This window comes from Bos grunniens, chromosome 14 (assembly GCF_055505025.1).
Source record: "Bos grunniens cultivar Pamir isolate PY7600 chromosome 14, Bosgru_T2T1.0, whole genome shotgun sequence".
Taxonomy (NCBI): Eukaryota; Metazoa; Chordata; class Mammalia; order Artiodactyla; family Bovidae; genus Bos; species Bos grunniens.
This window is the reverse complement of record NC_141178.1, coordinates 27343381-27363301: the sequence shown is the minus strand read 5'-3', so window position 1 is coordinate 27363301 and position 19921 is coordinate 27343381. Positions and strand designations below refer to the sequence as shown.

General features: G+C 35.8%; 1 protein-coding gene across 4 annotated transcripts in view; it reads right to left on the bottom strand.

Annotated features, from left to right (window-relative positions):
- PKHD1L1 (PKHD1 like 1) overlaps positions 1-19921 on the bottom strand; it is a 177573-nt gene that overhangs the window by 90153 nt on the left and 67499 nt on the right. For all 4 annotated transcript variants that reach the window (XR_015140193.1, XM_086335355.1, XM_086335356.1 and 1 more), the window contains exons 27-40: positions 19262-19367; positions 16113-16223; positions 14707-14871; positions 13703-13824; positions 11881-12013; positions 10004-10199; positions 9745-9887; positions 9133-9237; positions 8235-8423; positions 7300-7470; positions 6526-6752; positions 4411-5395; positions 1675-1923; positions 844-993 (exon numbers count right to left, since the gene is read on the bottom strand). Coding sequence is in view for 3 of the 4 variants with exons in the window: in XM_086335355.1 (XP_086191481.1) it covers positions 844-993; positions 1675-1923; positions 4411-5395; positions 6526-6752; positions 7300-7470; positions 8235-8423; positions 9133-9237; positions 9745-9887; positions 10004-10199; positions 11881-12013; positions 13703-13824; positions 14707-14871; positions 16113-16223; positions 19262-19367 (3052 nt within the window). In the remaining variant the exon portion in view is untranslated. The remainder of the gene's footprint in view (positions 1-843; positions 994-1674; positions 1924-4410; positions 5396-6525; positions 6753-7299; positions 7471-8234; positions 8424-9132; positions 9238-9744; positions 9888-10003; positions 10200-11880; positions 12014-13702; positions 13825-14706; positions 14872-16112; positions 16224-19261; positions 19368-19921) is intronic.

Here is a 19921-nt window from a genome sequence, read left to right as displayed (position 1 = left end):
TCGCAAGGAAGAGCAGCCCCTGCTGGCCCCAACTAGCGAACACCTGTGCAAAAAGCAACGAAGGCCCAGTGCAGCCAAAAGTAAATAAATAATTAAAAATTTAAAAAATAAATAAGAGTAATAATAACAGCAAGTCACGGATCGTGTTTTGGATATCATTTTATCCACTTTATATACATTGGCTTATCAAGCCTCACAATAAGTAGGCTAATTATTTTCCTTTTACAGAGGAGGGAACCAAGGCATGGAGAGGTTGAATAACTTGCTCAGAAACACAGCCTGGGTTGGCATCTTGGCAATGAGTTATCAGAATTCACTTCCTTCATAACCAGTATACTATATATATATATATATGCACACACACCATATATATAGCATACTGTACCATATACACTGTCCTAACTTTAAGGAAAAGTTAATACTCCAATAGGTACTAAAAACTTGTTTTCCATTTGGTATGCTCCTTATGTAATAAACCAAAAAACTGCAATTTGTTACAAACAATTCAGTTTAACTCAGATATCATGAATCTTGGAAATACGCAAGGGTAGAAAGGAAAATTCTGAAGAAACTGCTGAAAATCAGGAAATCCATAAAGTTGATTCAGTTGCCCTAATGAACACTAAACCTTGATAAAAAAGAAACTCAGACTGATCTCTATAAAATGAAACAGTTCTCAAAGACTGCCATTCTTTTTCTGACTGTTCGTGCGTGCTAAGTTCAGTCATGTCTGACTCTGTGCGACCCTATGGACTGTAGCCTGCCAGGCTCCTCTGTCCATGGGATTCTCCAGGCAAGAATACTGGAGTGCGTTGCCATGCTCTCCTCCAAGGGACTACTTACCATTACTTGGTGGAATGTCACATAATAATGTTGTGAGATTAGATTTCAGTTTGTTGACTGCACATTTTGAGCCACACACTAACACAACTGAATTTTGTGGATTAAACCCAGTGCCTGTCACAGTCATGGTTTGACCACCACCGAAGCTCCCTAGTGAAGAGATGTAAGAAGGAAAGACAAAGTTAATGAAAAGAAAACCTCATCTGTACATATATTTAATACCTGAAATGGAAGCTAATTTCATTAAATGAAAAGATTCTTAGAACTGAAAATTTTGATATTATTGCAGCAGAATCTCTTTTGATTGTAGTGTTTTAAACCCCTCACTGAGTAAATGTCACATTTAGTCATTTATTTAAACTACTTCTAGGAATTTAAATTTTATTTAATAGAAATGTCACAAAGAATTTGAATAGTCAAAATGCAAATGTAAAATTACTATTTTAGTTAAAAGTACATTGGTTATAATTTCTTAAGGTTTTTAACCACTAAAATAATTTTCAAACAGAAAAAGATATTTATTTATGTAGACATAATTATATGTCAGTGATATTTAAACATTTTTTTAAAACATTTCCACATACAATCTGGACATTTTCAATAGTATTAAAATTTAAATATATTCTACAGCAGGAAGAGAAATATAAGCATTAAACAAATATTTTGAAACTATGGATACCTTTGCATGCTTCTTGGTGCATAAACAAAAATATTTTAATGTGCTACAGGAACTATATATTTTAGCAGGGTTGGAAGCATATGTTTCTTTCTAAATAAGTGTTTGCTGAAACAATGTGAAATATTTCTAGGCTCTGGCACATTCATGCTTACCTTGGCTTGGATGAATACTGTCAATAGTAAGTGGGTACTTAAATACAACTGCAGACATGGCAAAGCCTTTTGTTTTATGATGCATCGTGACGGGAAAAGTGCCACCAGCATGATCTCCAACAATGCACTGCAATACAGTATCACTGACCATGGTCACATTACACTGCGTGTCACTTATCATCACCGAAATTTCCAAGATGTCAGTACCAAAATTAGATCCAGTGATCCGAATTTCAGTTTCAGGAGGACCTTAAAAAGAAAGGCAGTCCATTATCTATCCTATACATATACATACCTAAACTCTAATACTTAGATATGCATTTAAAGATATACCTATTCACCTACATAAACAAAATTATATCTAGTATTTTAAAACTAATGTTAATGTAAACAATACATGTCATACACATTTTGGCTATAATCTCATTGCAGTTTTTGGTATCTTAACTGTAAGATATTTATAACAATGTTTATTATTTTCCAGTGCATCTGTCCATTCTACAGATGGAAGTTATAAGTTACTCGTAATTCAGGTTAATGGAAAAGAGAGAATAAAATAGACAAGATCTAGAGTTAGGAAGGAAGGACGAATGCCTGGAAGATGAAATGAATGCCTGAGCAGTGGGTGGTGGGTTAGAGTATATTTCAGGGATGAAACTTATTTTGTAAAACTTTTGGTACTTTCTTGATATTTGCAACCTTTCTGAGGAATGAACTATTTCTTCTTCACTCAGATATTTTCAATATACATGACTTGATAAACAAATCATGATATATAAATAATTAGGTGTACGATAATCAACACAGAAAGAAGGAATTAAAGACATAGATGAATGTTGATGTTAATGCCTTGAAAAAATGAAACTGGAATAAAGTATTTCAATCCTTCTGTTTCCTTTCTTCCTTCTTTTGACAAAAAGCATTGAGGGCATTACACATATGGAATTTTTCACAGGTCATCCAAACACATACTTATATACCTAAACAATAAGTGAATAGATATTAATCAACATAACTTGTTACAAATGCAGAATCACCAAGTAGTAGTTGGTTTTTAATTCAACTAGTGATAGTAAAAATAACCATATAATTGACCATAGTAAGCATCACTGAAATGTAAGTTGGCATTTTAAAGACCATAGATATTAATGAGATCTTTCATGTTGAGAATAGTTTTAGGATATAAGATTTTAAAATGTTTTAAGGTCTTAAAGTTTTAATCTTGTCTAGTATTTGCACTGTTCAAATGGAAGCATTGTTCTAAGAACTATCTGTACCTTGTGTCTCTTCAGTAAATAAAATAGCTCAGTTCTCACTTGTCTACAAGTCTCTTCTATCTTCAGATATGCTGCTTTCAAAAATACATTCAAAGTGAGATGAGACAGAAATGGTTCATGGAAATAAGGAGCATATGTCAATATCTAGTTCTTCATTTGCAATGATTACAAATATATGGGGGAGATGGACAGGGAGGCCTGGCATGCTGTGATTCATGGGGTTGCAAAGTAGTCAGACATGACTGAGCGACTGAACTGAACTGATGCCATTGTTATTGCTAATATTTACTTTTTAAAATTCTAAATGAGAAAACTTGATGTCTAACAAAAAATGTCAATAGCAAGCTTCTTGAAAGCAGAGAATATCTCTTACCCATGACACTATAAACTAACAAAGACTTTTTTAAAAAGCCCAACATTTAATAAGTTCTTTATTAAAGGAACTTTTAAGTTGCATTATGTGAATGAACTTCTATAACCTTATGAGAAAGGTATCTGCATGTATAAGGAATCTGATATTTTAAGAAACGTATCCAAAGTTTCACCACTGAAAAGTAGAACAGAGAAGATGTGAACCCAGGTATCTAGGCCATGTTCTCAGCCACGAGACTATAGCTGCCTCTCCAGAATTCATTACATGGATCATAAGCATTCCAACAGCTTGAAGATGATCAGAAACAGCACAGCACAGTGACAAAGGATCAAGAAGTCACTCCATCGATTCTTAGCTTAGAAAAACAACTCACACCAAATAATTGAATAAATATTGTTTTATAATATTTTTTCCATCTGAATGGGCCAATTACTCCCTTAAGAAGAATTTTGTTGTGTTAATAATCAACTGAAGTTTCATGGAAACAAAAGAACGACTACTTATGAATTTTAACAGGTATTTTCTGTGCCATATCAACACCAATGACACAAACTAATGACCAATTTTATCCATCGATATCCAGCTATTTCTTCCTCATTTCAAAATTAGTTCAAGTTCATGGGGATTTTGTTTTAAAATAGAAGTGGGAATTTCACTACAATTATCATCTCAAGAATGTACAAAAATAATCACAAAATAGACACTACGTGCTGTGCTTAGTTGCTCAGTTGTGTATGATTCTGTGTGACTCCATAGGTTCCTCTATCCATGGGGATTCTCTAGGCAAAAATACTGGAGTGGGTTGCCATGCCCTCCTCCAGGGGATCTTCCAGACCTGGGGATCGAACCCAGGTCTCCCACATTCCAGGCAGATTCTTTACCATCTGAGCCACCAGGGAAGCCCAAGAATATACAAAAAATAATCACAAAACAGAGACTATACAGAACTCAAATCCCACATATTGATTAAGAGGTATTGTCTAAAAACAATCCTATATTCATTTGTAAATATTATTTCAATTCTATGCTAACAAATATTACTGATCATATTATATCAAGACACCCAAAAGGCAGGTCTTGGAGTACCTGTACTTGGGACAATTCCTTTGAGAAGTGGAGTATCTTCCAAGGCATACATAAATGACAGAGGCGGGTAAGCGACTGCATTCACAGAGATCTTCACACTGACCCTTCCAGCCGTCCCTGCCGGGGTATGGCAGTGGATGTCACTGGAATTGACAGAAAGAATTTGACAAGGTTCATCCCCAACAGTGACTGTGGTGTTGCCTGGAGAGAAGCCATTTCCTGTGACCATCAGAGTCGTTCCACCCCCAATGCTTCCAGAAGTCGGGGTGACAGATGCTACTGCGGGGCTGCTGACAGTCAAGTTTCCCAGAGCCAAGCCTTTTGTTCCCACCACCACACTAAGAGAATGAAGTCCAGCCGGAAGGGGAGTCATGAGAACAGTGATGTTGTTTTCATTAACATCGATTGCTCTGAACTGTTGGTTTCCAATGAAAACAGAAATGTCCTCCAAGACAGTGCCAAAACCTTCCCCTTCAATAAGAACTTTTTCAGATCCTTGGATAGAGTTTGGGAAGATTCTTGTTACAAACACAGCGATGCTTTCTAAGTAGGAAAAGCTGCAGTTCCCCTGACACTGAGCAGGCACCCCGTGGATTAGGAGATTTACTTTCACAAGCTGTTGGGGTGCAGGAGATGTTTCACACTCAATGGCTGTATAATTCACTGACAGAACTTTACATGGAGAATGACCCATCAGGACTTGTGCACCAGCAGAAGAAACTGCAAATCCAGAGCCTTTTATGGTCACTTTGGTCATTCCTGTAGTTGACCCTGCATTTGGTGATATCATGTCGATGTTTGGCAAAAGTACAAACCGCCTATCAAGTTCACTGGACAGTGTGTTGATGGCAGTGCCCAGGTTGTAGACAGTTACTGAGACAATTTCCCTGATGCCAACATCCATTGAGTTTTGAGGGTCAATACGACACACAATGGAATTGTTACTACTTTCTTCTACAACACAGGGATAGCTACCAATGTTAACCTGAAAGTAAAGTGAACAGACGAACAAGTCAATACATTACTCGAGCATGAACTTAGATTTTGCATTAGCAATGACTAAATTTGAAAAATCGATCATGTGAAAACTTTTTATTCATAAAATTAATTTGGGAGACTGATTAAGGTATATTTTGGATTGACCTTAAAACTAAACTATGAGGACTTCCCTGGTGGTCCAGTGGCTGGAACTGCAGGCTCCCAGTGCAGGGGGCCTGGGTTCGATCCCTGGTTGGGAAACTAGATCCCACATGCCACAACTAAGACTCAGAGCAGCCAAATAAATAAATAAATATTTTTTAAAAACCTAAACTATGATCATACACAAATATTTGTAGCTACATTATTGATAATAGCCAAAAAGGTGAAAAGAACCCAAATATCCATGAGCAAATGGGTGGATAAATAAACTGTATACCTTATGCAATGGAATATTATTCAGCCGAAAAAGAAATGAAGTACTGCTACATGGTACATCGTGGATGAACCTTGAAAACGCTATGCTTAGTGAATACAGCTAGTCACAAATGACCACATATTCTAAGATTCTATTTATAAGAATATTCACAAGAGGCAAATCCACAGAGACAGAAGGATTCATGGTTGTCTAGGGAGGGCCAGAGGTATGGAGGGGTTGCGGATAATATCTAAGGGTCATGGGGTTCCTTTTTGGAGTAATGAAAGTGAAAGTGAAGTTGCTCAGTCGTGTCCTACTCTTTGCGACCCCATGGACTGTAGCCTACCAGGCTCCTCTGTCCATGGGATTTTCCAGGCAATAGTACTGGAGTGGATTGCCATTTCCTTCTCCAGAGGATCTTCCCAACCCAGGGTTCAAACCCAGCTCTTCCGCATTGTAGACAGACGCTTTACTGTCTGAGCCACCAGGTAAGTCACCAGGGAGTAATGAAAACATTCTAAAATTGACCACAGTAATGGATACACAACTCTGTGAATATATTAAAAGCTTCTGAATTTTGCACATTAAATAAATGCATTGTATGGTATATGAATTATATCGTAATTTTGAGCTGCTATAAATTAAACTATGAGGTTACGGATGAAACATCTTCCTTGTATGCATATACAGAAGTAAAAAGAAGATCTTTATAGTCTTACCTTATTAGCACATGTGAGATTACTGAAGCCACGTCCAGTAATTGTTATCAATTCATTTAGTGTTCCGACGGATGGACTAATGTGGCTTATAGACGGGGAAAGACAACTTGAAAGCTCAAAGAGCAATCTCTCTGAATTTTCAACCCTGGTACTGTTCAGGGCACACAGGGGTTCTCTTGCTTGGCAGCCTGCCACAGAGCTTCCCAAGTGCAAACTCACGGGTCTGCCTTTAAACAAAAGAACTGCTTGTAAGTCATGGATAAAATTCTAAAACAAGAACTGTTTTCAGGCTACATTACTCTATTTTGATGATGGTGGTTTATATTCTGGTAAATCCTTTTTATTTTTCAAATGACAAGAGGAGCCCCAGGCACTGCAAAGTTAAAAGACCTGGACAAAGATGATATGGTTAAGAGTGAATATAAGATTAATTTTTCAATTTCTCTAAGGCCAGATCCTATGGGGAAAATAAAATAATAACATTATCTCACATTTTAATATATTTTCAGACACTCACAGAGTATCAGAACTTTTTCACATTACATCTTATTTGAGGCACATGAGGATTCTGCAGACTGGCAGGACAGTATTAACGGGATCCTCATTTTATAGAATAAATGCTAGCCTCAGAGCAGTCCGGACCCATTCAAGGTCATGCAGCTAGTTAGAGACAGTCAGAGCCAGTCATCTGCCTCCTACTTCAGAAAGACTGCATACCCCCTGGGTTTCCATCTTTAACAGAAGTGACAGGGTTTCCACCTTTAACCTTCTTACCCTGAGCATATGTGGCTTCAGTGCCCCCCACAAACAGGTGCAGGGGAATGTGACTGGTTTCAGCTGGGAAAACGTTAATGACTCCTTGGAGAAAAATGGAGTGAGCCTCATCAACATACCCGCTGCTATAATAATGGATTCCAGGTGAAGTAAACTGGTAAGAAAATGAACCTGCCATAAAATGAGATTGTACATAATAAATATAAGCAATTAATGCATCTTTGAAAATAAATTTGAAATGATCCTTCAGACTCACATACAGACGACAGGTTTTCAAGAATATGATATTTCAACAGAAGTAGTAAGGAAATGACTATCAAAAGACCATAAAATGGCTATAAAAGAGCTGTCCTGTATAATGAAATTCTATTCCATAAAGGCAAGCTCCAGCATTAATTTTTCTAGAAAAAAACATGTGATATCTGGCATAACTTACTGACTCCTACAGAAAAACTCAACAGGCAATGAAAAATAGTTCATGAATAAGAAGTTCAAGTTGCTACACATGAAGAACAAAATGGGAAGTCTAAAAGGCACATTGTACACTAAGCTGTCCTGGAAGACTGATTTTAGAGCTGATTTCAATCAACAGAAATTCATTACTTGCTACCAGGTTGGTATCATTAAAACACATACTTCAGTTATCTTTGTATTTTGCTTGTTTCAATATACTTTTCTGGTTGATTATTTCAGAATGAAAAGAGATATATCTGATATCAAAACTCAACTCTGATGTACAAAATGCCTTGCAGGCATTCATTAAGAATATTTTATAAATTTGAAGTATTTTGTGATAACAATAAAATGTCAACTAAACCATATCCTGTATTTGTATATATTATTTATGCAAAAGTATTTTAAATCTAAACAAATTTCTTTTTATTATATTTGGGAAAAAGAAACATGATGCAAAATGCAGCAAAGTGGAAACATACCTGATGCAGATTTTTCTCTTCCGTTGGTAAATCCTTTGCCATCATAAATTACACTTCCAGGACTGGAGACAGAGAAAACGCTGTATCCTATTCCCCTGAGATATGGATGTGCTTGCCAAAGCCATGTCACTGTGTCTCCCACAGACACATTTAAGACTGATGGTGACCAGGCATAACCTAATCCATGTACTGGGAGCAATTAAGTCATATTTTTTTAAATAAAAAAGGAAAAGTAGGAAAAATTCTTAATAACTATCTTTTAAAATATTGCCACTAGTGAAAAAATTTCAGTTAACATTATAAAATTTTTATGTGTCTAACTCAAACACATAATAAAAATAAACAGAAATAATGGAAAGTGAGATAATGTGAAGCTAAGGAAAAGATAAATCACAAAACTTCAAAACTGATGACTAAGAGACAATCAGAGTCTTTTTTGCAGACAATCTGCAAAAAATTAGAGTCAATAAACAAAATTGTTCAGAAATATCACATGGGGCTATTTTTTAAAGCTATGATCAATTCTTTAAACTCAAAAATTTTCTCAGGCATTGAGGCATGCAAAATTCTACATAATTTCAATTTGGATATTTATTTAGAAGCCCACAATGGGAAACAAACTATAGTAATTCAGAAGGTTCTGAATGGCAATAAAACCAAATGGCAATTCCTGAACTTGGAAATTTTAAACCTAGCCTTCTTAGACTCAAGTCTACCACTGATTCATACTACATGTGGCCCCCTATGTCAAATGGATAAATTCTACACAAACTATAAACAAATTATACAAAGAGATAACAATACTTATGCTCTGAATACTCTGAAATATTATAATTAAAAATCTAATTCCAAGGTAACATGCCTCCATTATTTACAACATATAAAGGCCATCTTATACCTGAATCTTCCCCATTGTTGGTAATCCTAAATACATTCCCTGTTGAATGTAGAACACATTTTATGACAGTTTGTGATGATGATGTCACATTGCAAGGGAAGGACCCTGGAAAGAATAAAGATGGGGGAAAATACATTTTCTCAAATAGTTTTTGAGAAATACAGAGATGAAGCATAAGTAATAGATAGTCAAAGCCCTAGAAAGCTCCAATTACACAGTAGGATCTTTGGTACTTTTTTCTGATAGTAATTATGTTGAGTACTGATTACTTTTAGAACAGAGACCTCTCATTTAAAGTGTTTGATACACATTAAATATTCAGACTATTTACTGGAGATGATGAGGGGCAGTGAAGCCTGGAGTGCTGCAATCCATGGGGTTGCAAAGAGTCGGACACAACTGAGCGACTGAACAACAATAACAAACTATCAAAATCAAAAACAGTTAGTTTCTTTTATACCAGCTAACCAAATACACTTAACCTTTTATACATTAATAGAAAATATGAAGCTTCCATGACTGAGAGTATTTGTGTAATAACTCGGCACCCAGAGCACATCTTTTAAGATGAGAAATAGGATAACAGCCCTCCTGTGAGGATGAAATTATTACCTAAAAGCACAGTGTTCTCAGTTGGGATCGTGCTGAATCCAAAACCCATTATAGTGATTTCAGTTCCACCATATAAGGAGCCTTTCTGTGGAAACATGTTGGTCACTTCCAAAATATACTGTATAGAAGCACTTAACTTGTCTCTGCAAAAAAAAAATTAACAGCTATTTCAAGGAGCCTTACATGGGGTCATATTGCTTAACTCTACTTAGGACATGGTTCATTTAAGAGAAAATAATTGAATATCAAATTACCATACCTTGTTGATGCAAAACCCCAGTTTGTGACTTCGACACAGATATCATGTTTTCCAGGAGACAACTTGGGCAAAAGGCATCTAATGTCTGTGAAGTTCCGGTGAAGGACCTGGCAGGATTTCCCTCCAACGTAGACCTCCGTGTTTTGTGTCAGTTCATTTCCAAAGTTATAACCCTTAATCATTAAATTAACTTCTCCTATTATTTTAAAAGGAAAGAAAATTTTACAAAAAGAGCCCATGTATTATTTAGTACAAAATTTGAATATTAAGTAAACCAACTCATCTCTTATCTTTCATTGGATTTAGGACATCCTAACACTTTGGCTGTGTGGATCACAATAAACTGTGGAAAATTCTGAAAGAGATGGGAATACCACACCACCTGACCTGCCTCTTGAGAAACCTATATGCAGGTCAGGAAGCAGCAGTTAGAACTGGACATGGAACAACAGACTGGTTCCAAATAGGAAAGGAGTACGTCAAGGCTGTATATTGTCACCCTGCTTATTTAACTTATATGCAGAGTACATCATGAGAAACGCTGGCTGGAAGAAGCACAAGCTGGAAACAAGATTGCTGGGAGAAATGTCAATAACCTCAGATATACTGATGACACCACCCTTATGGCAGAAAGTGAAGAGGAACTAAAAAGCCTCTTGATGAAAGTGAAAGAGGAGAGTGAAAAAGTTGGCTTAAAGCTCAACATTCAGAAAACGAAGATCATGGCATCTGGTCCCATCACTTCATGGGAAATAGATGGGGAAACAGTGGAAACAATGTCAGACTTTATTTTGGGGGGCTCCAAAATCACTGCAGATGGTGACTGCAGCCATGAAATTAAAAGACGCTTACTCCTTGGAAGGAAAGTTATAACCAACCTAGATAGCATATTCAAAAGCAGAGACATTACTTTGCCAACAAAGGTCCGTCTAGTCAAGGCTCTGGTTTTTCCAGTGGTCATGTATGGATGTGAGAGTTGGACTGTGAAGAAAGATGAGCACCGAAGAATTGATGCTTTTGAACTGTGGTGTTGGAGAAGACTCTTGAGAGTCCCTTGGACTGCAAGGAGATCCAACCAGTCCATTCTAAAGGAGATCAGTCCTGGGTGTTTATTGGAAGGACTGATGCTAAAGCTGAAACTCCAATACTTTGGCCACCTCATGCGAAGAGTTGACACATTGGAAAAGACTCTGATGCTGGGAGGGATTGGGGGCAGGAGGAGAAGGAGACTACAGAGGATGAGATGGCTGGATGGCATCACCGACTCGATGGACATGAGTTTGAGTGAACTCCGGGAGTTGGTGATGGACAGGGAGGCCTGGTGTGCTGTGATTCATGGGGTCGCAAAGAGTCAGACACAACAGAGTGACTGAACTGAACTGATCTGAACACTTTCAGAAGTAAAAGAAAATCAGTGAAAGAATTGATAGCTGCCAGAGGGAGATAAAATTCATGTTCAATTGTTTAACAGGGAAAAGAAGATGGCAAAGAATTATTTTTAATTTAAATTTTTCTTATTGCATATGTTCTAAGTGATATAATAAACAGACCAGTTCATGGTTAAAAAAGAAAACCTGTGACAGGTTTTGCTTCAAGAAACATAACTGCAGGAGAAACTGCTTCAACAGCCTGTCCAGAAATGGCACAAATACATATATTATTATATATGTATTCTGTTCTGTTCTGTTTAGTCGCCCAGTCATGTCCAACTATTTGTGATCGCATAGACTGCAGCACGCCAGGCCTCTGTCACTCACCATCTCCCGAAGTTTGCCCAAGTTCATGTCCATTGCATCAGACAAATACATATATTGTCCAATGCACTGGATATACACATATATATATCAAAAGACTAATTTTGTTGAAGAATTCCTTACCCAATATTATCCGTACTTTTGGACTAAAATCGGTTATAACTGGAGTCTGTAAACAACTATAACTATAAGCATTTTTTGCTGTGGCTTGAACTCCACTGGTAATAACTGAAATATCAACTGTACCCTCAATTCTCTGAAACAAGAGGGAAAAGTAAAACAATTAGAAAATACTAAATGTTAAGATACAGAAATTCCATGGCTAAAAGCAAAAAGAATCTCTCAAAATAAACCTTTAAAGATTTTTTTCCCCAAAGTCATGAATCAGAGTAATTACCAGATACTCTGAAAGTTGTGATGTCAAAGGAGGAAAGTTATTGTACCAAATGTAGGTTATATGTTTAAATTCTTAGATAAAGGTATATGATATAGTGGTTTTGTGGGTGCTTATGATCAATTCAAACACATCTACATTACTGGATTCCCCAGGGTTCTTCAATGTTTTGGACAAGTGATTCTCTAATTAATAAAGCATATGATTCTAAAAGTTTTGAGTCTTTTGCTCTTAAAATAGGCTTGAATGAAATATTTATTCCTCTTCATGGACAAAAGACATTATTATATCTTTTGTTGACATGGTTCCAGAATCCAAGACTGAAACCTAAGAAAAATAGATGCTTTCACCAATACAGCACACAATTCCCAATTAGGAAAAACAGTTTTCCCAGCATCTAGTATTTACTTCGTGCCCACTCAGTGTTTAACTGAATGACATAATTTAAATGAAGTTTTAATTTGCTATATCCCCCAAATTCTTATCTCCATCATTCAGTCCAATGCATGCTCAAATTCGGGGCTTCCCTGATAGTTCAGCTGGTAAAGAAATGAAAGAGATCTGCAATGAAAGAGATCCCTGTTTGACTCTTAGGTCGGGAAGATCCCCTGGAGAAGGGATAGGCTATCCACTCCAGTATTCTTGGGCTTCCCTGGTGGCTCAGATGGTAAAGAATCTGCTTGCAATGTGGGAGACCTGGGTTCGATCCCTGGGTTTTGAAGATCCCCTGGAGAAGGGAATGGCTACCCACTCCAATATTCTGGCCTGGAGAATTCTATGGACAAAGGAGCCTGGCAGGCTACAGTTCATGGGGTCACAAAGAGTCGGACACAATTAAGCAAACTTCACTTCTCATATCAACTACATAGTAATATATACACTTGATTGCCTATAGCCTTAGATATTAGTGTCTTAACTCATCATCCTTCTGCACACAGTAAGTAAAACAGTTTTGGTTTAAATTTAAACACTATTTTTAAAAATAGAGGAACAATGAGTGGTCCTAAAATGTAAAATTCCATGGGAAAACTCACATTTTGTGTGTTTTCTCAACAAACTGAAACTTTAACACATTTAACGTATTTATATATTCCTTTAAAAAACCCAAAATGTCTAGAGTTGCTTCCCTGAATTTTTTATACTATTTATTACTGGTATATTTTTTCATCCTTGGATTTTCCTGGTCAACTCCCATTCATCATCCTTCCACTTCTGACAAGACACGAACCTGCTCATGAAACTCTTCCTGACATCCTCTCCCCACTGTATTTTACCTTCACTTGTGTGTTTACTTCTATTATTTCACATGAAACACACTATTTAACATAAGTGTATGTGCCTCTCTTCCTCAATGATGTTAAGTATCTAGATTGTGGAGATAATATTTTGTATTTGGATCTTGGCAGAAAAATGTTGAAGAATTGTTAAAGAGCATAATGAACCTCTGCACTCATTAGGTAAACAAGGCATTTGTTTCACCCTCTACTGAGATGCTCCTTAATTCGCACAATTTCAGAGTTAGAAAAAAATAACCAAAACTGGATGCCTTACTTTGGGTGTTCTGCAGGTTATTTTATTCAAATCCCCTTCAATTACATTGCAGGTTTCATTTCCGACTAATACCTTTGAATATTCATGAAAGCCAAATCCAGATACAGTCAGAAGAGTACCACCTTCATTAGTAAAAACACAAAATCAAGTAACAACAAAAACACAATAGATTAACAATAACAAAAAGACCCTTTGGCGTAATCTAACTCATCATTCAAGAATTGTCTAATCATCCAAGAGATGGGTTGGCAAGTAGATCAGGGACCACATAGCCTGAGCTCCAGAGTCTGGAATTGTAAAGGGGCTGGGCTAGGTGACTGAATGAAATAACACAGATTTGCAACTAACATTTGCTTCTGGACATTACTAGCAGCAACTGCTATTTTCCATAGTGTCTTCTTCATCCTATGCTATTTGTATTTATTCAACTAGTGGGAAATGAGAGTGAATTACTTTTAAGTAAATTAAAAACCCCAACAAAATAAAAATAACTTAAAATATAAACACAGAACACACCCAAAAAATCAAGACCAAAGCACAAAATCCAAAACTAAGCATGATCAAACAAACAAGCAAACAAAACGCAAAAGAAATAAAGCAAGACTGGAAAAATGCGTTATTTTCTTTCATCTTCTGCATCAGCCTCCCTTTCCCCGATTTATTCCTGGAACTTTTTCTGGGTCAAGTAGCTCCACTGAGACTGTGATTACAAATGGAGCAGTTGGTAAGCAGAATAATAACTAATAAATCTTATCTTGACATAATTAATGAGCTTGTTATAGAAACATGTAATAATTGATGATATTAATTCAATAACCTAAGACGTAGTAGAAGCAGTCACCCTGACTTGTGCTTCATAAGAAACAAAAGAATTAGTCATCCAGGGAATCACCGTGCCTTCCGAAGGAGGTGTCTCCTTTGTTCTGTACGAGGAAGGTTTGGAGTCCTCTCCCTTCACCCTGTTCTAGAAATAGTTCTAATTGTTTGGAACAATTAACTGTTACCTGCGAGGCTTCCAGAAGCAGGCCAGATGTGTGAGATCTGGCTCTGATAAATGAAGTGGAATCCCTTCTCCTCTGCATTCTGTGCTAGTCCAGTACCAGCGATGGACACAGCAACTGGGAAACGTCCAGCACTTCCGTTCAGAATCTGGCATTTGATCTCATTTTCTTGTGATAAAAGAAGAAGAAAATGGTCAAGAAATGTTTTTGTTGTATAAAATTACTGAAAATTTATGTTTGCAAATATAAAAGTGGCCTTCATTTTTATATTCCAAAGAAACATATCTGAGGAAAATTACTCATGTATTAATGGGAGGAAAACCTTTACAATCTACCTAATGCTATGGATCAGACCCTCCCAGAAAAAGAGTAAGGTAAAATAATAATGAGGGTAGAATAAACAATTTGCTCCTGAGTACTACTGTGGCAAAATAGTTACTATAATAACAATTTTAAATCCTAATATATAAGGTAATTTATATCAATAATTTAAAGATTTTGGTCCAATACATTGTTTATGTCACAAACTGAGTAAAATACTAGGTTTCAACAAGAAAAGTGATTAAAAACTAAGTTAAAAAACCAATTCTTCATTTAGAACAGTATATGTGTATTTACAGTACAGTGCATGTCATCACCATCATTGTTATTATTATATACCATATAATAATATTGGATATTAGATCTCAAGAATCCATAGAAGATGCAAATTTAAAACAATTTAAATAAGGAATTTCCCTGGTGTTCCAGTGGTTAAGACTCTGTGCTTCTAAGGCAGGAGGCACAGGTTCGATACCTAGTCAGAGAACTAAGATCCCCTGTGCCATGTGGTACAAAAAAAAAAGACATAAATGATACAGAAAATGAATTTACTTATATAATCTAAACTTACTAAAATTAGGGAAAATAACTAGGATTATGAAAGAGAATTTTTAGGTAAATAAATAGTTATGCTCCTCATTTCCATGAATAGAAAGTATCAATGATATTTAACTTTTATATTAATGGGTAGAGGTTCTTTTGGACTATAAGTCCAGGAAGATGGCTATGGCCTCTTGCTATGACTAATGTGACATTTTCAAAGCATGAGCAGAGGGGATTGCGGAATATCAGAGCAGCAATCTATGTGTTTTTGTGTTCCAGAGACATAGCAAAGAAGGAAAGATTTGAGGGGAAAAAGAACAAAAATCATCTGTTACGGATAGAGGTACTACACAACAGAACAAGAATTAGTCTGTGGTTATAACCAAAGATTAAAAAGATAAGGTATTTATCTAGAGGAGTTTCCCAATTTCATGACCACAAAGGAACTCTATAGGCAAATTATTATTGTAACACTGCTCTTTGATTCTATTTTCTCTTATAGAAAAACAATTAGACTCAAAAATAGTCATTTTAAAAGAACCTACCACTCAGAGAAAGAAGAGAGCAACCTGCTGGCCCAACTGAGACTGAGACAGATGAACTAGGAGAAAATCCTGAACCCGAGATGGTTAGAATTGTGCTTTCTTCATAGGACCCTGAAAATGATAAATATAAATGACAATATTAAAATGACAAAACATAGAATCTGTTGCTTAAAATCAGACATTTTAGAGGAAAATGACTCTACCTTCTAAAATATATAAATAATAAGCCTTTAAGCAAGCAGAGAAAAAAGACATTTATTTAGCAATGGTATTTTTTTTCCCATTTTATTACTGCACATTGCTTCGTGTTTGGAATTTGTGTGTTGATAGAGATTAGTGGCAAGAATTATCTGAGGAATGGAATGAGGTAAGTAAAGGAAAATTATTCTTATGACAAAGAAATTAAACAGATATCTCCATATGGTAACTTAGACTGTGACAGAACTGCCATCACAAACTCATGAAAAAAGAATAAACTGTGCAAGTAATGTAGTGGACACTTTCCATTTGAAACAGGATATGATTACTTAAGCTGGAGTGACACCAATCCTGAAGTGCCTGGGCTATTCCAGGCTTATACTCTCTGGCCCAGGATCTTATACTGAATGTTCTCCATTGACTCTTAAGGTATCCAGGTTTGATCGATTAATGAAATGGTCACCCTAACTTATATAACATCACACACAACATAGATTTCACATGGATTTAAATAGCTAAGAATGAAAAATCAAAACTTCAACATTTTAGAAAAATACATAGTCAAATATCTTAAAGACTTTTATGTAGAGATGGATTTGGTAAGATACAAAAAGCCATGGTTAACCATAAAGGAAAACATACACAAATTAACTGTTTCCACGAACAAGATACTAAAACAAATTGTAAGTGATACACTAGGAAAAGACATGTGCAAAGAATTGACAAACATAATATATAATACACAGTGCAAGTTGATAGGAAAAAGACAATCTGGTAAATGGATAAAAGATGTTAACAAGCAATTTGCAGAAGAAGAAATAATCTAAATGTCCAAGAAACATAGAAGATGTTCCTGTGCATTACTAACTAGGGAATAGACAACATAAAAACAATGATGAGATAACTTCTTACACTCATCAAATTGACCAAAATTAGAAAACTCATATTATTAATTGTTGGTAAGGGTGTGGATAATATGATGCTCTCATACCCACTGGAGGTACAGTCAGTTAGGGGAGCAATTTGGTCATCTAATGAAGTGAATACACATATGCCTAGTAATCCATATGTAGGATGCAAATCCTAAAGAAATTCTAGCATGTATGTTACAGCAGATTTGCATAAGAAAGTTCAATACAGTCATGGGCAAAAACAAAAACCCTTGTAAACAGTCTCAATGTCCATCAATAGAGGAACAAATAAACTGGTTTATCTATGAAGTATTTTAAACTGATTAATTACATATACATAAAACCATATATTTCTCAAAACAAATGCTGAATGACAAAAGTAAGGTGGAAGTGATATATACAACGAAATAGCTCATAAACTTAAAAAACTGGAAAAATTACCATGTCTGTGTTATACACAAAGGGTAATTAAAATGGCATGGATGAATACAGACAAAATTAATTATTGAGCTTGCCTCTGGGGAAGGTGGTAGGGCACTTGCACTGAGCACAGTGCTTAGAGACAACTATAACTGCTCCTATAATATTTTCTTTCTGATGGTTAGAAATAAATATGACAAGTGTTAACAGCTGTTAAATTTTCATTGAGGAGAAAATGGGTGTTTTTAATAGCATTATTATACTTACTTTTTTTTATTACTTTTACATTTAAAGTGTGGCAAAAGGTACTTCATGTTAACTGAGTAAGAAATATTATTTTCAAGAATTAAAAGTGGAAAGTGAAAATGAAGTCGCTCAGTCGTGTCCGACTCTTTGTGACCCCGTGGACTGTAGCCCACCAGACTCCTCTGTCCATGGGATTCTCCAGGCAAGAATACTGGAGTGGGTTGCCATTTCCTTCTCCAGGGGATCTTCCCAACCCAAGGATAGAACCCAGGTCTCCCGCATTGCGGGCAGACGCTTTAACCTCTGAGCCACCAGGGAAGCCCTAAAAGTGGAAGTCCATTACAAAGTACAAAGATGTATTCAAAAACAAGAATACCAAAGTGGAATTTAAAAGTGGAAATCCATTACAAAATACAAGGATGGATTCAAAAACAAGAATATCAAAGGACTAAAACCAAATTAAAGTTCATGAAATCTTTATTCTTGAGAGTTCTGAAGGTTTTACAGTAGTGATACTAACTTTGGGATAACATGAATTTATATATAATACTATAAAAAGGTATTAGTATAATAATTACATTAGAAAGTATTATGAACAGTATTACAACAATTATAATACTATGATAAAATACTATATATTCTTCAGAATATATTCTTTCAACATAATGTGATATTTTAAAGATTTCAATGGGTGTTTTTTTGCTTGCTGAAATAATTAGCAGGTGAGTTTTCCTACTAGCCATTAATACTAAATAAGTGATTACAGTATCTGAGCTTATCTTTCTGTCTGAAAAAAAGCCATCCCTTACAATCCTTAGTAATTCTTAGTCATTACAATCTTAGTCATTCAACCCTTGGAGTTCAGACATAAAGTGTAATACTTTTTAAAAGCAATCACATACCATGAAAGTGTTTCATGATGCATCCCTCTAGACTGAGTTCTTGACAATAATTTTTCTTTCTCTTATCCTCAAACCTGGGGCCTAATTATTTTCTTTTACTAAACAGCAGCTGTCCTGGTCCTGACCTTTTAGTATTATATCTCCTAGGAGAAGTGGTCTCATATGATGAAAGATTCCAGTTAAAACCCTAGGTGGTAGAGTTCAACAAAACTGCCTCAATATCAGAAATCTTAGGTATTGATTTTAACTTGGTGAAATGCGAAAAGTAGAATACTAGTGAGTCCAATGTAAACACTGATATTTTTCCCAAAGAAAATTAATGATCTTTCCATAGCTTTCTGATTTGACACATTTTTTTCACTATGTAGAACTGTCTGCTTACCTTATTTAGAAATTAAAAACCACTATCAGAGTTTACATTTTTGCTAATTGTCTTCCACCCTACACTCCAAATTCGAAAGCAAGAGATTACCTTGGGAAGGGTTTATGGCCCGGATTTGAGGAGTAGTTGTGGGTTCCCATGTAAACCCACAGTTGCCTGAACATTTAGCTGGAATTTCATTGACAAAGACTTCAACCTACAAATAAACAAACACAGAGATAACAGAGGTAGCATGGTTAAACAGAATATATGTAGGATTTAGAAAAGTAATAGAATTTTGCTTGTTTGCTAGTTTGCTGGTTTCCAAAAATTAGTCTATTCTACTCATACTTTTTCTGCTTTGACACTTCATTGACTCATTCTACAAATGTGTCCATTGTATCAGGCACAGCTGTAAATGGACGAGTACATTTAACAAAACAGATGACATTCCTGTTGTCACTCAACTTACATTCTAGTAGAGGTAGGGCAGAGATTTGCATAAGGCTATAAACTTATCCAAAAAAATAAATGAACATTATGCCCTGGGGGTAAGTAGTGCTATGGATAAAAACAAAGGTTGCTCTTGAGAAAGTCATCTAAACTCCTTACTCTTTAACTCCCTCTCTCTCAGGAAGTGGTAAGGTTAATAATCGCATTACAGAGACACGACAAAGATTAAATGAAAGGATATATTTTCAAATACCAACAGCAGAGCTTAAAATCCATTTTTATCATAAAGAAGATATTAATAATTTTCCCAAAAGTCAT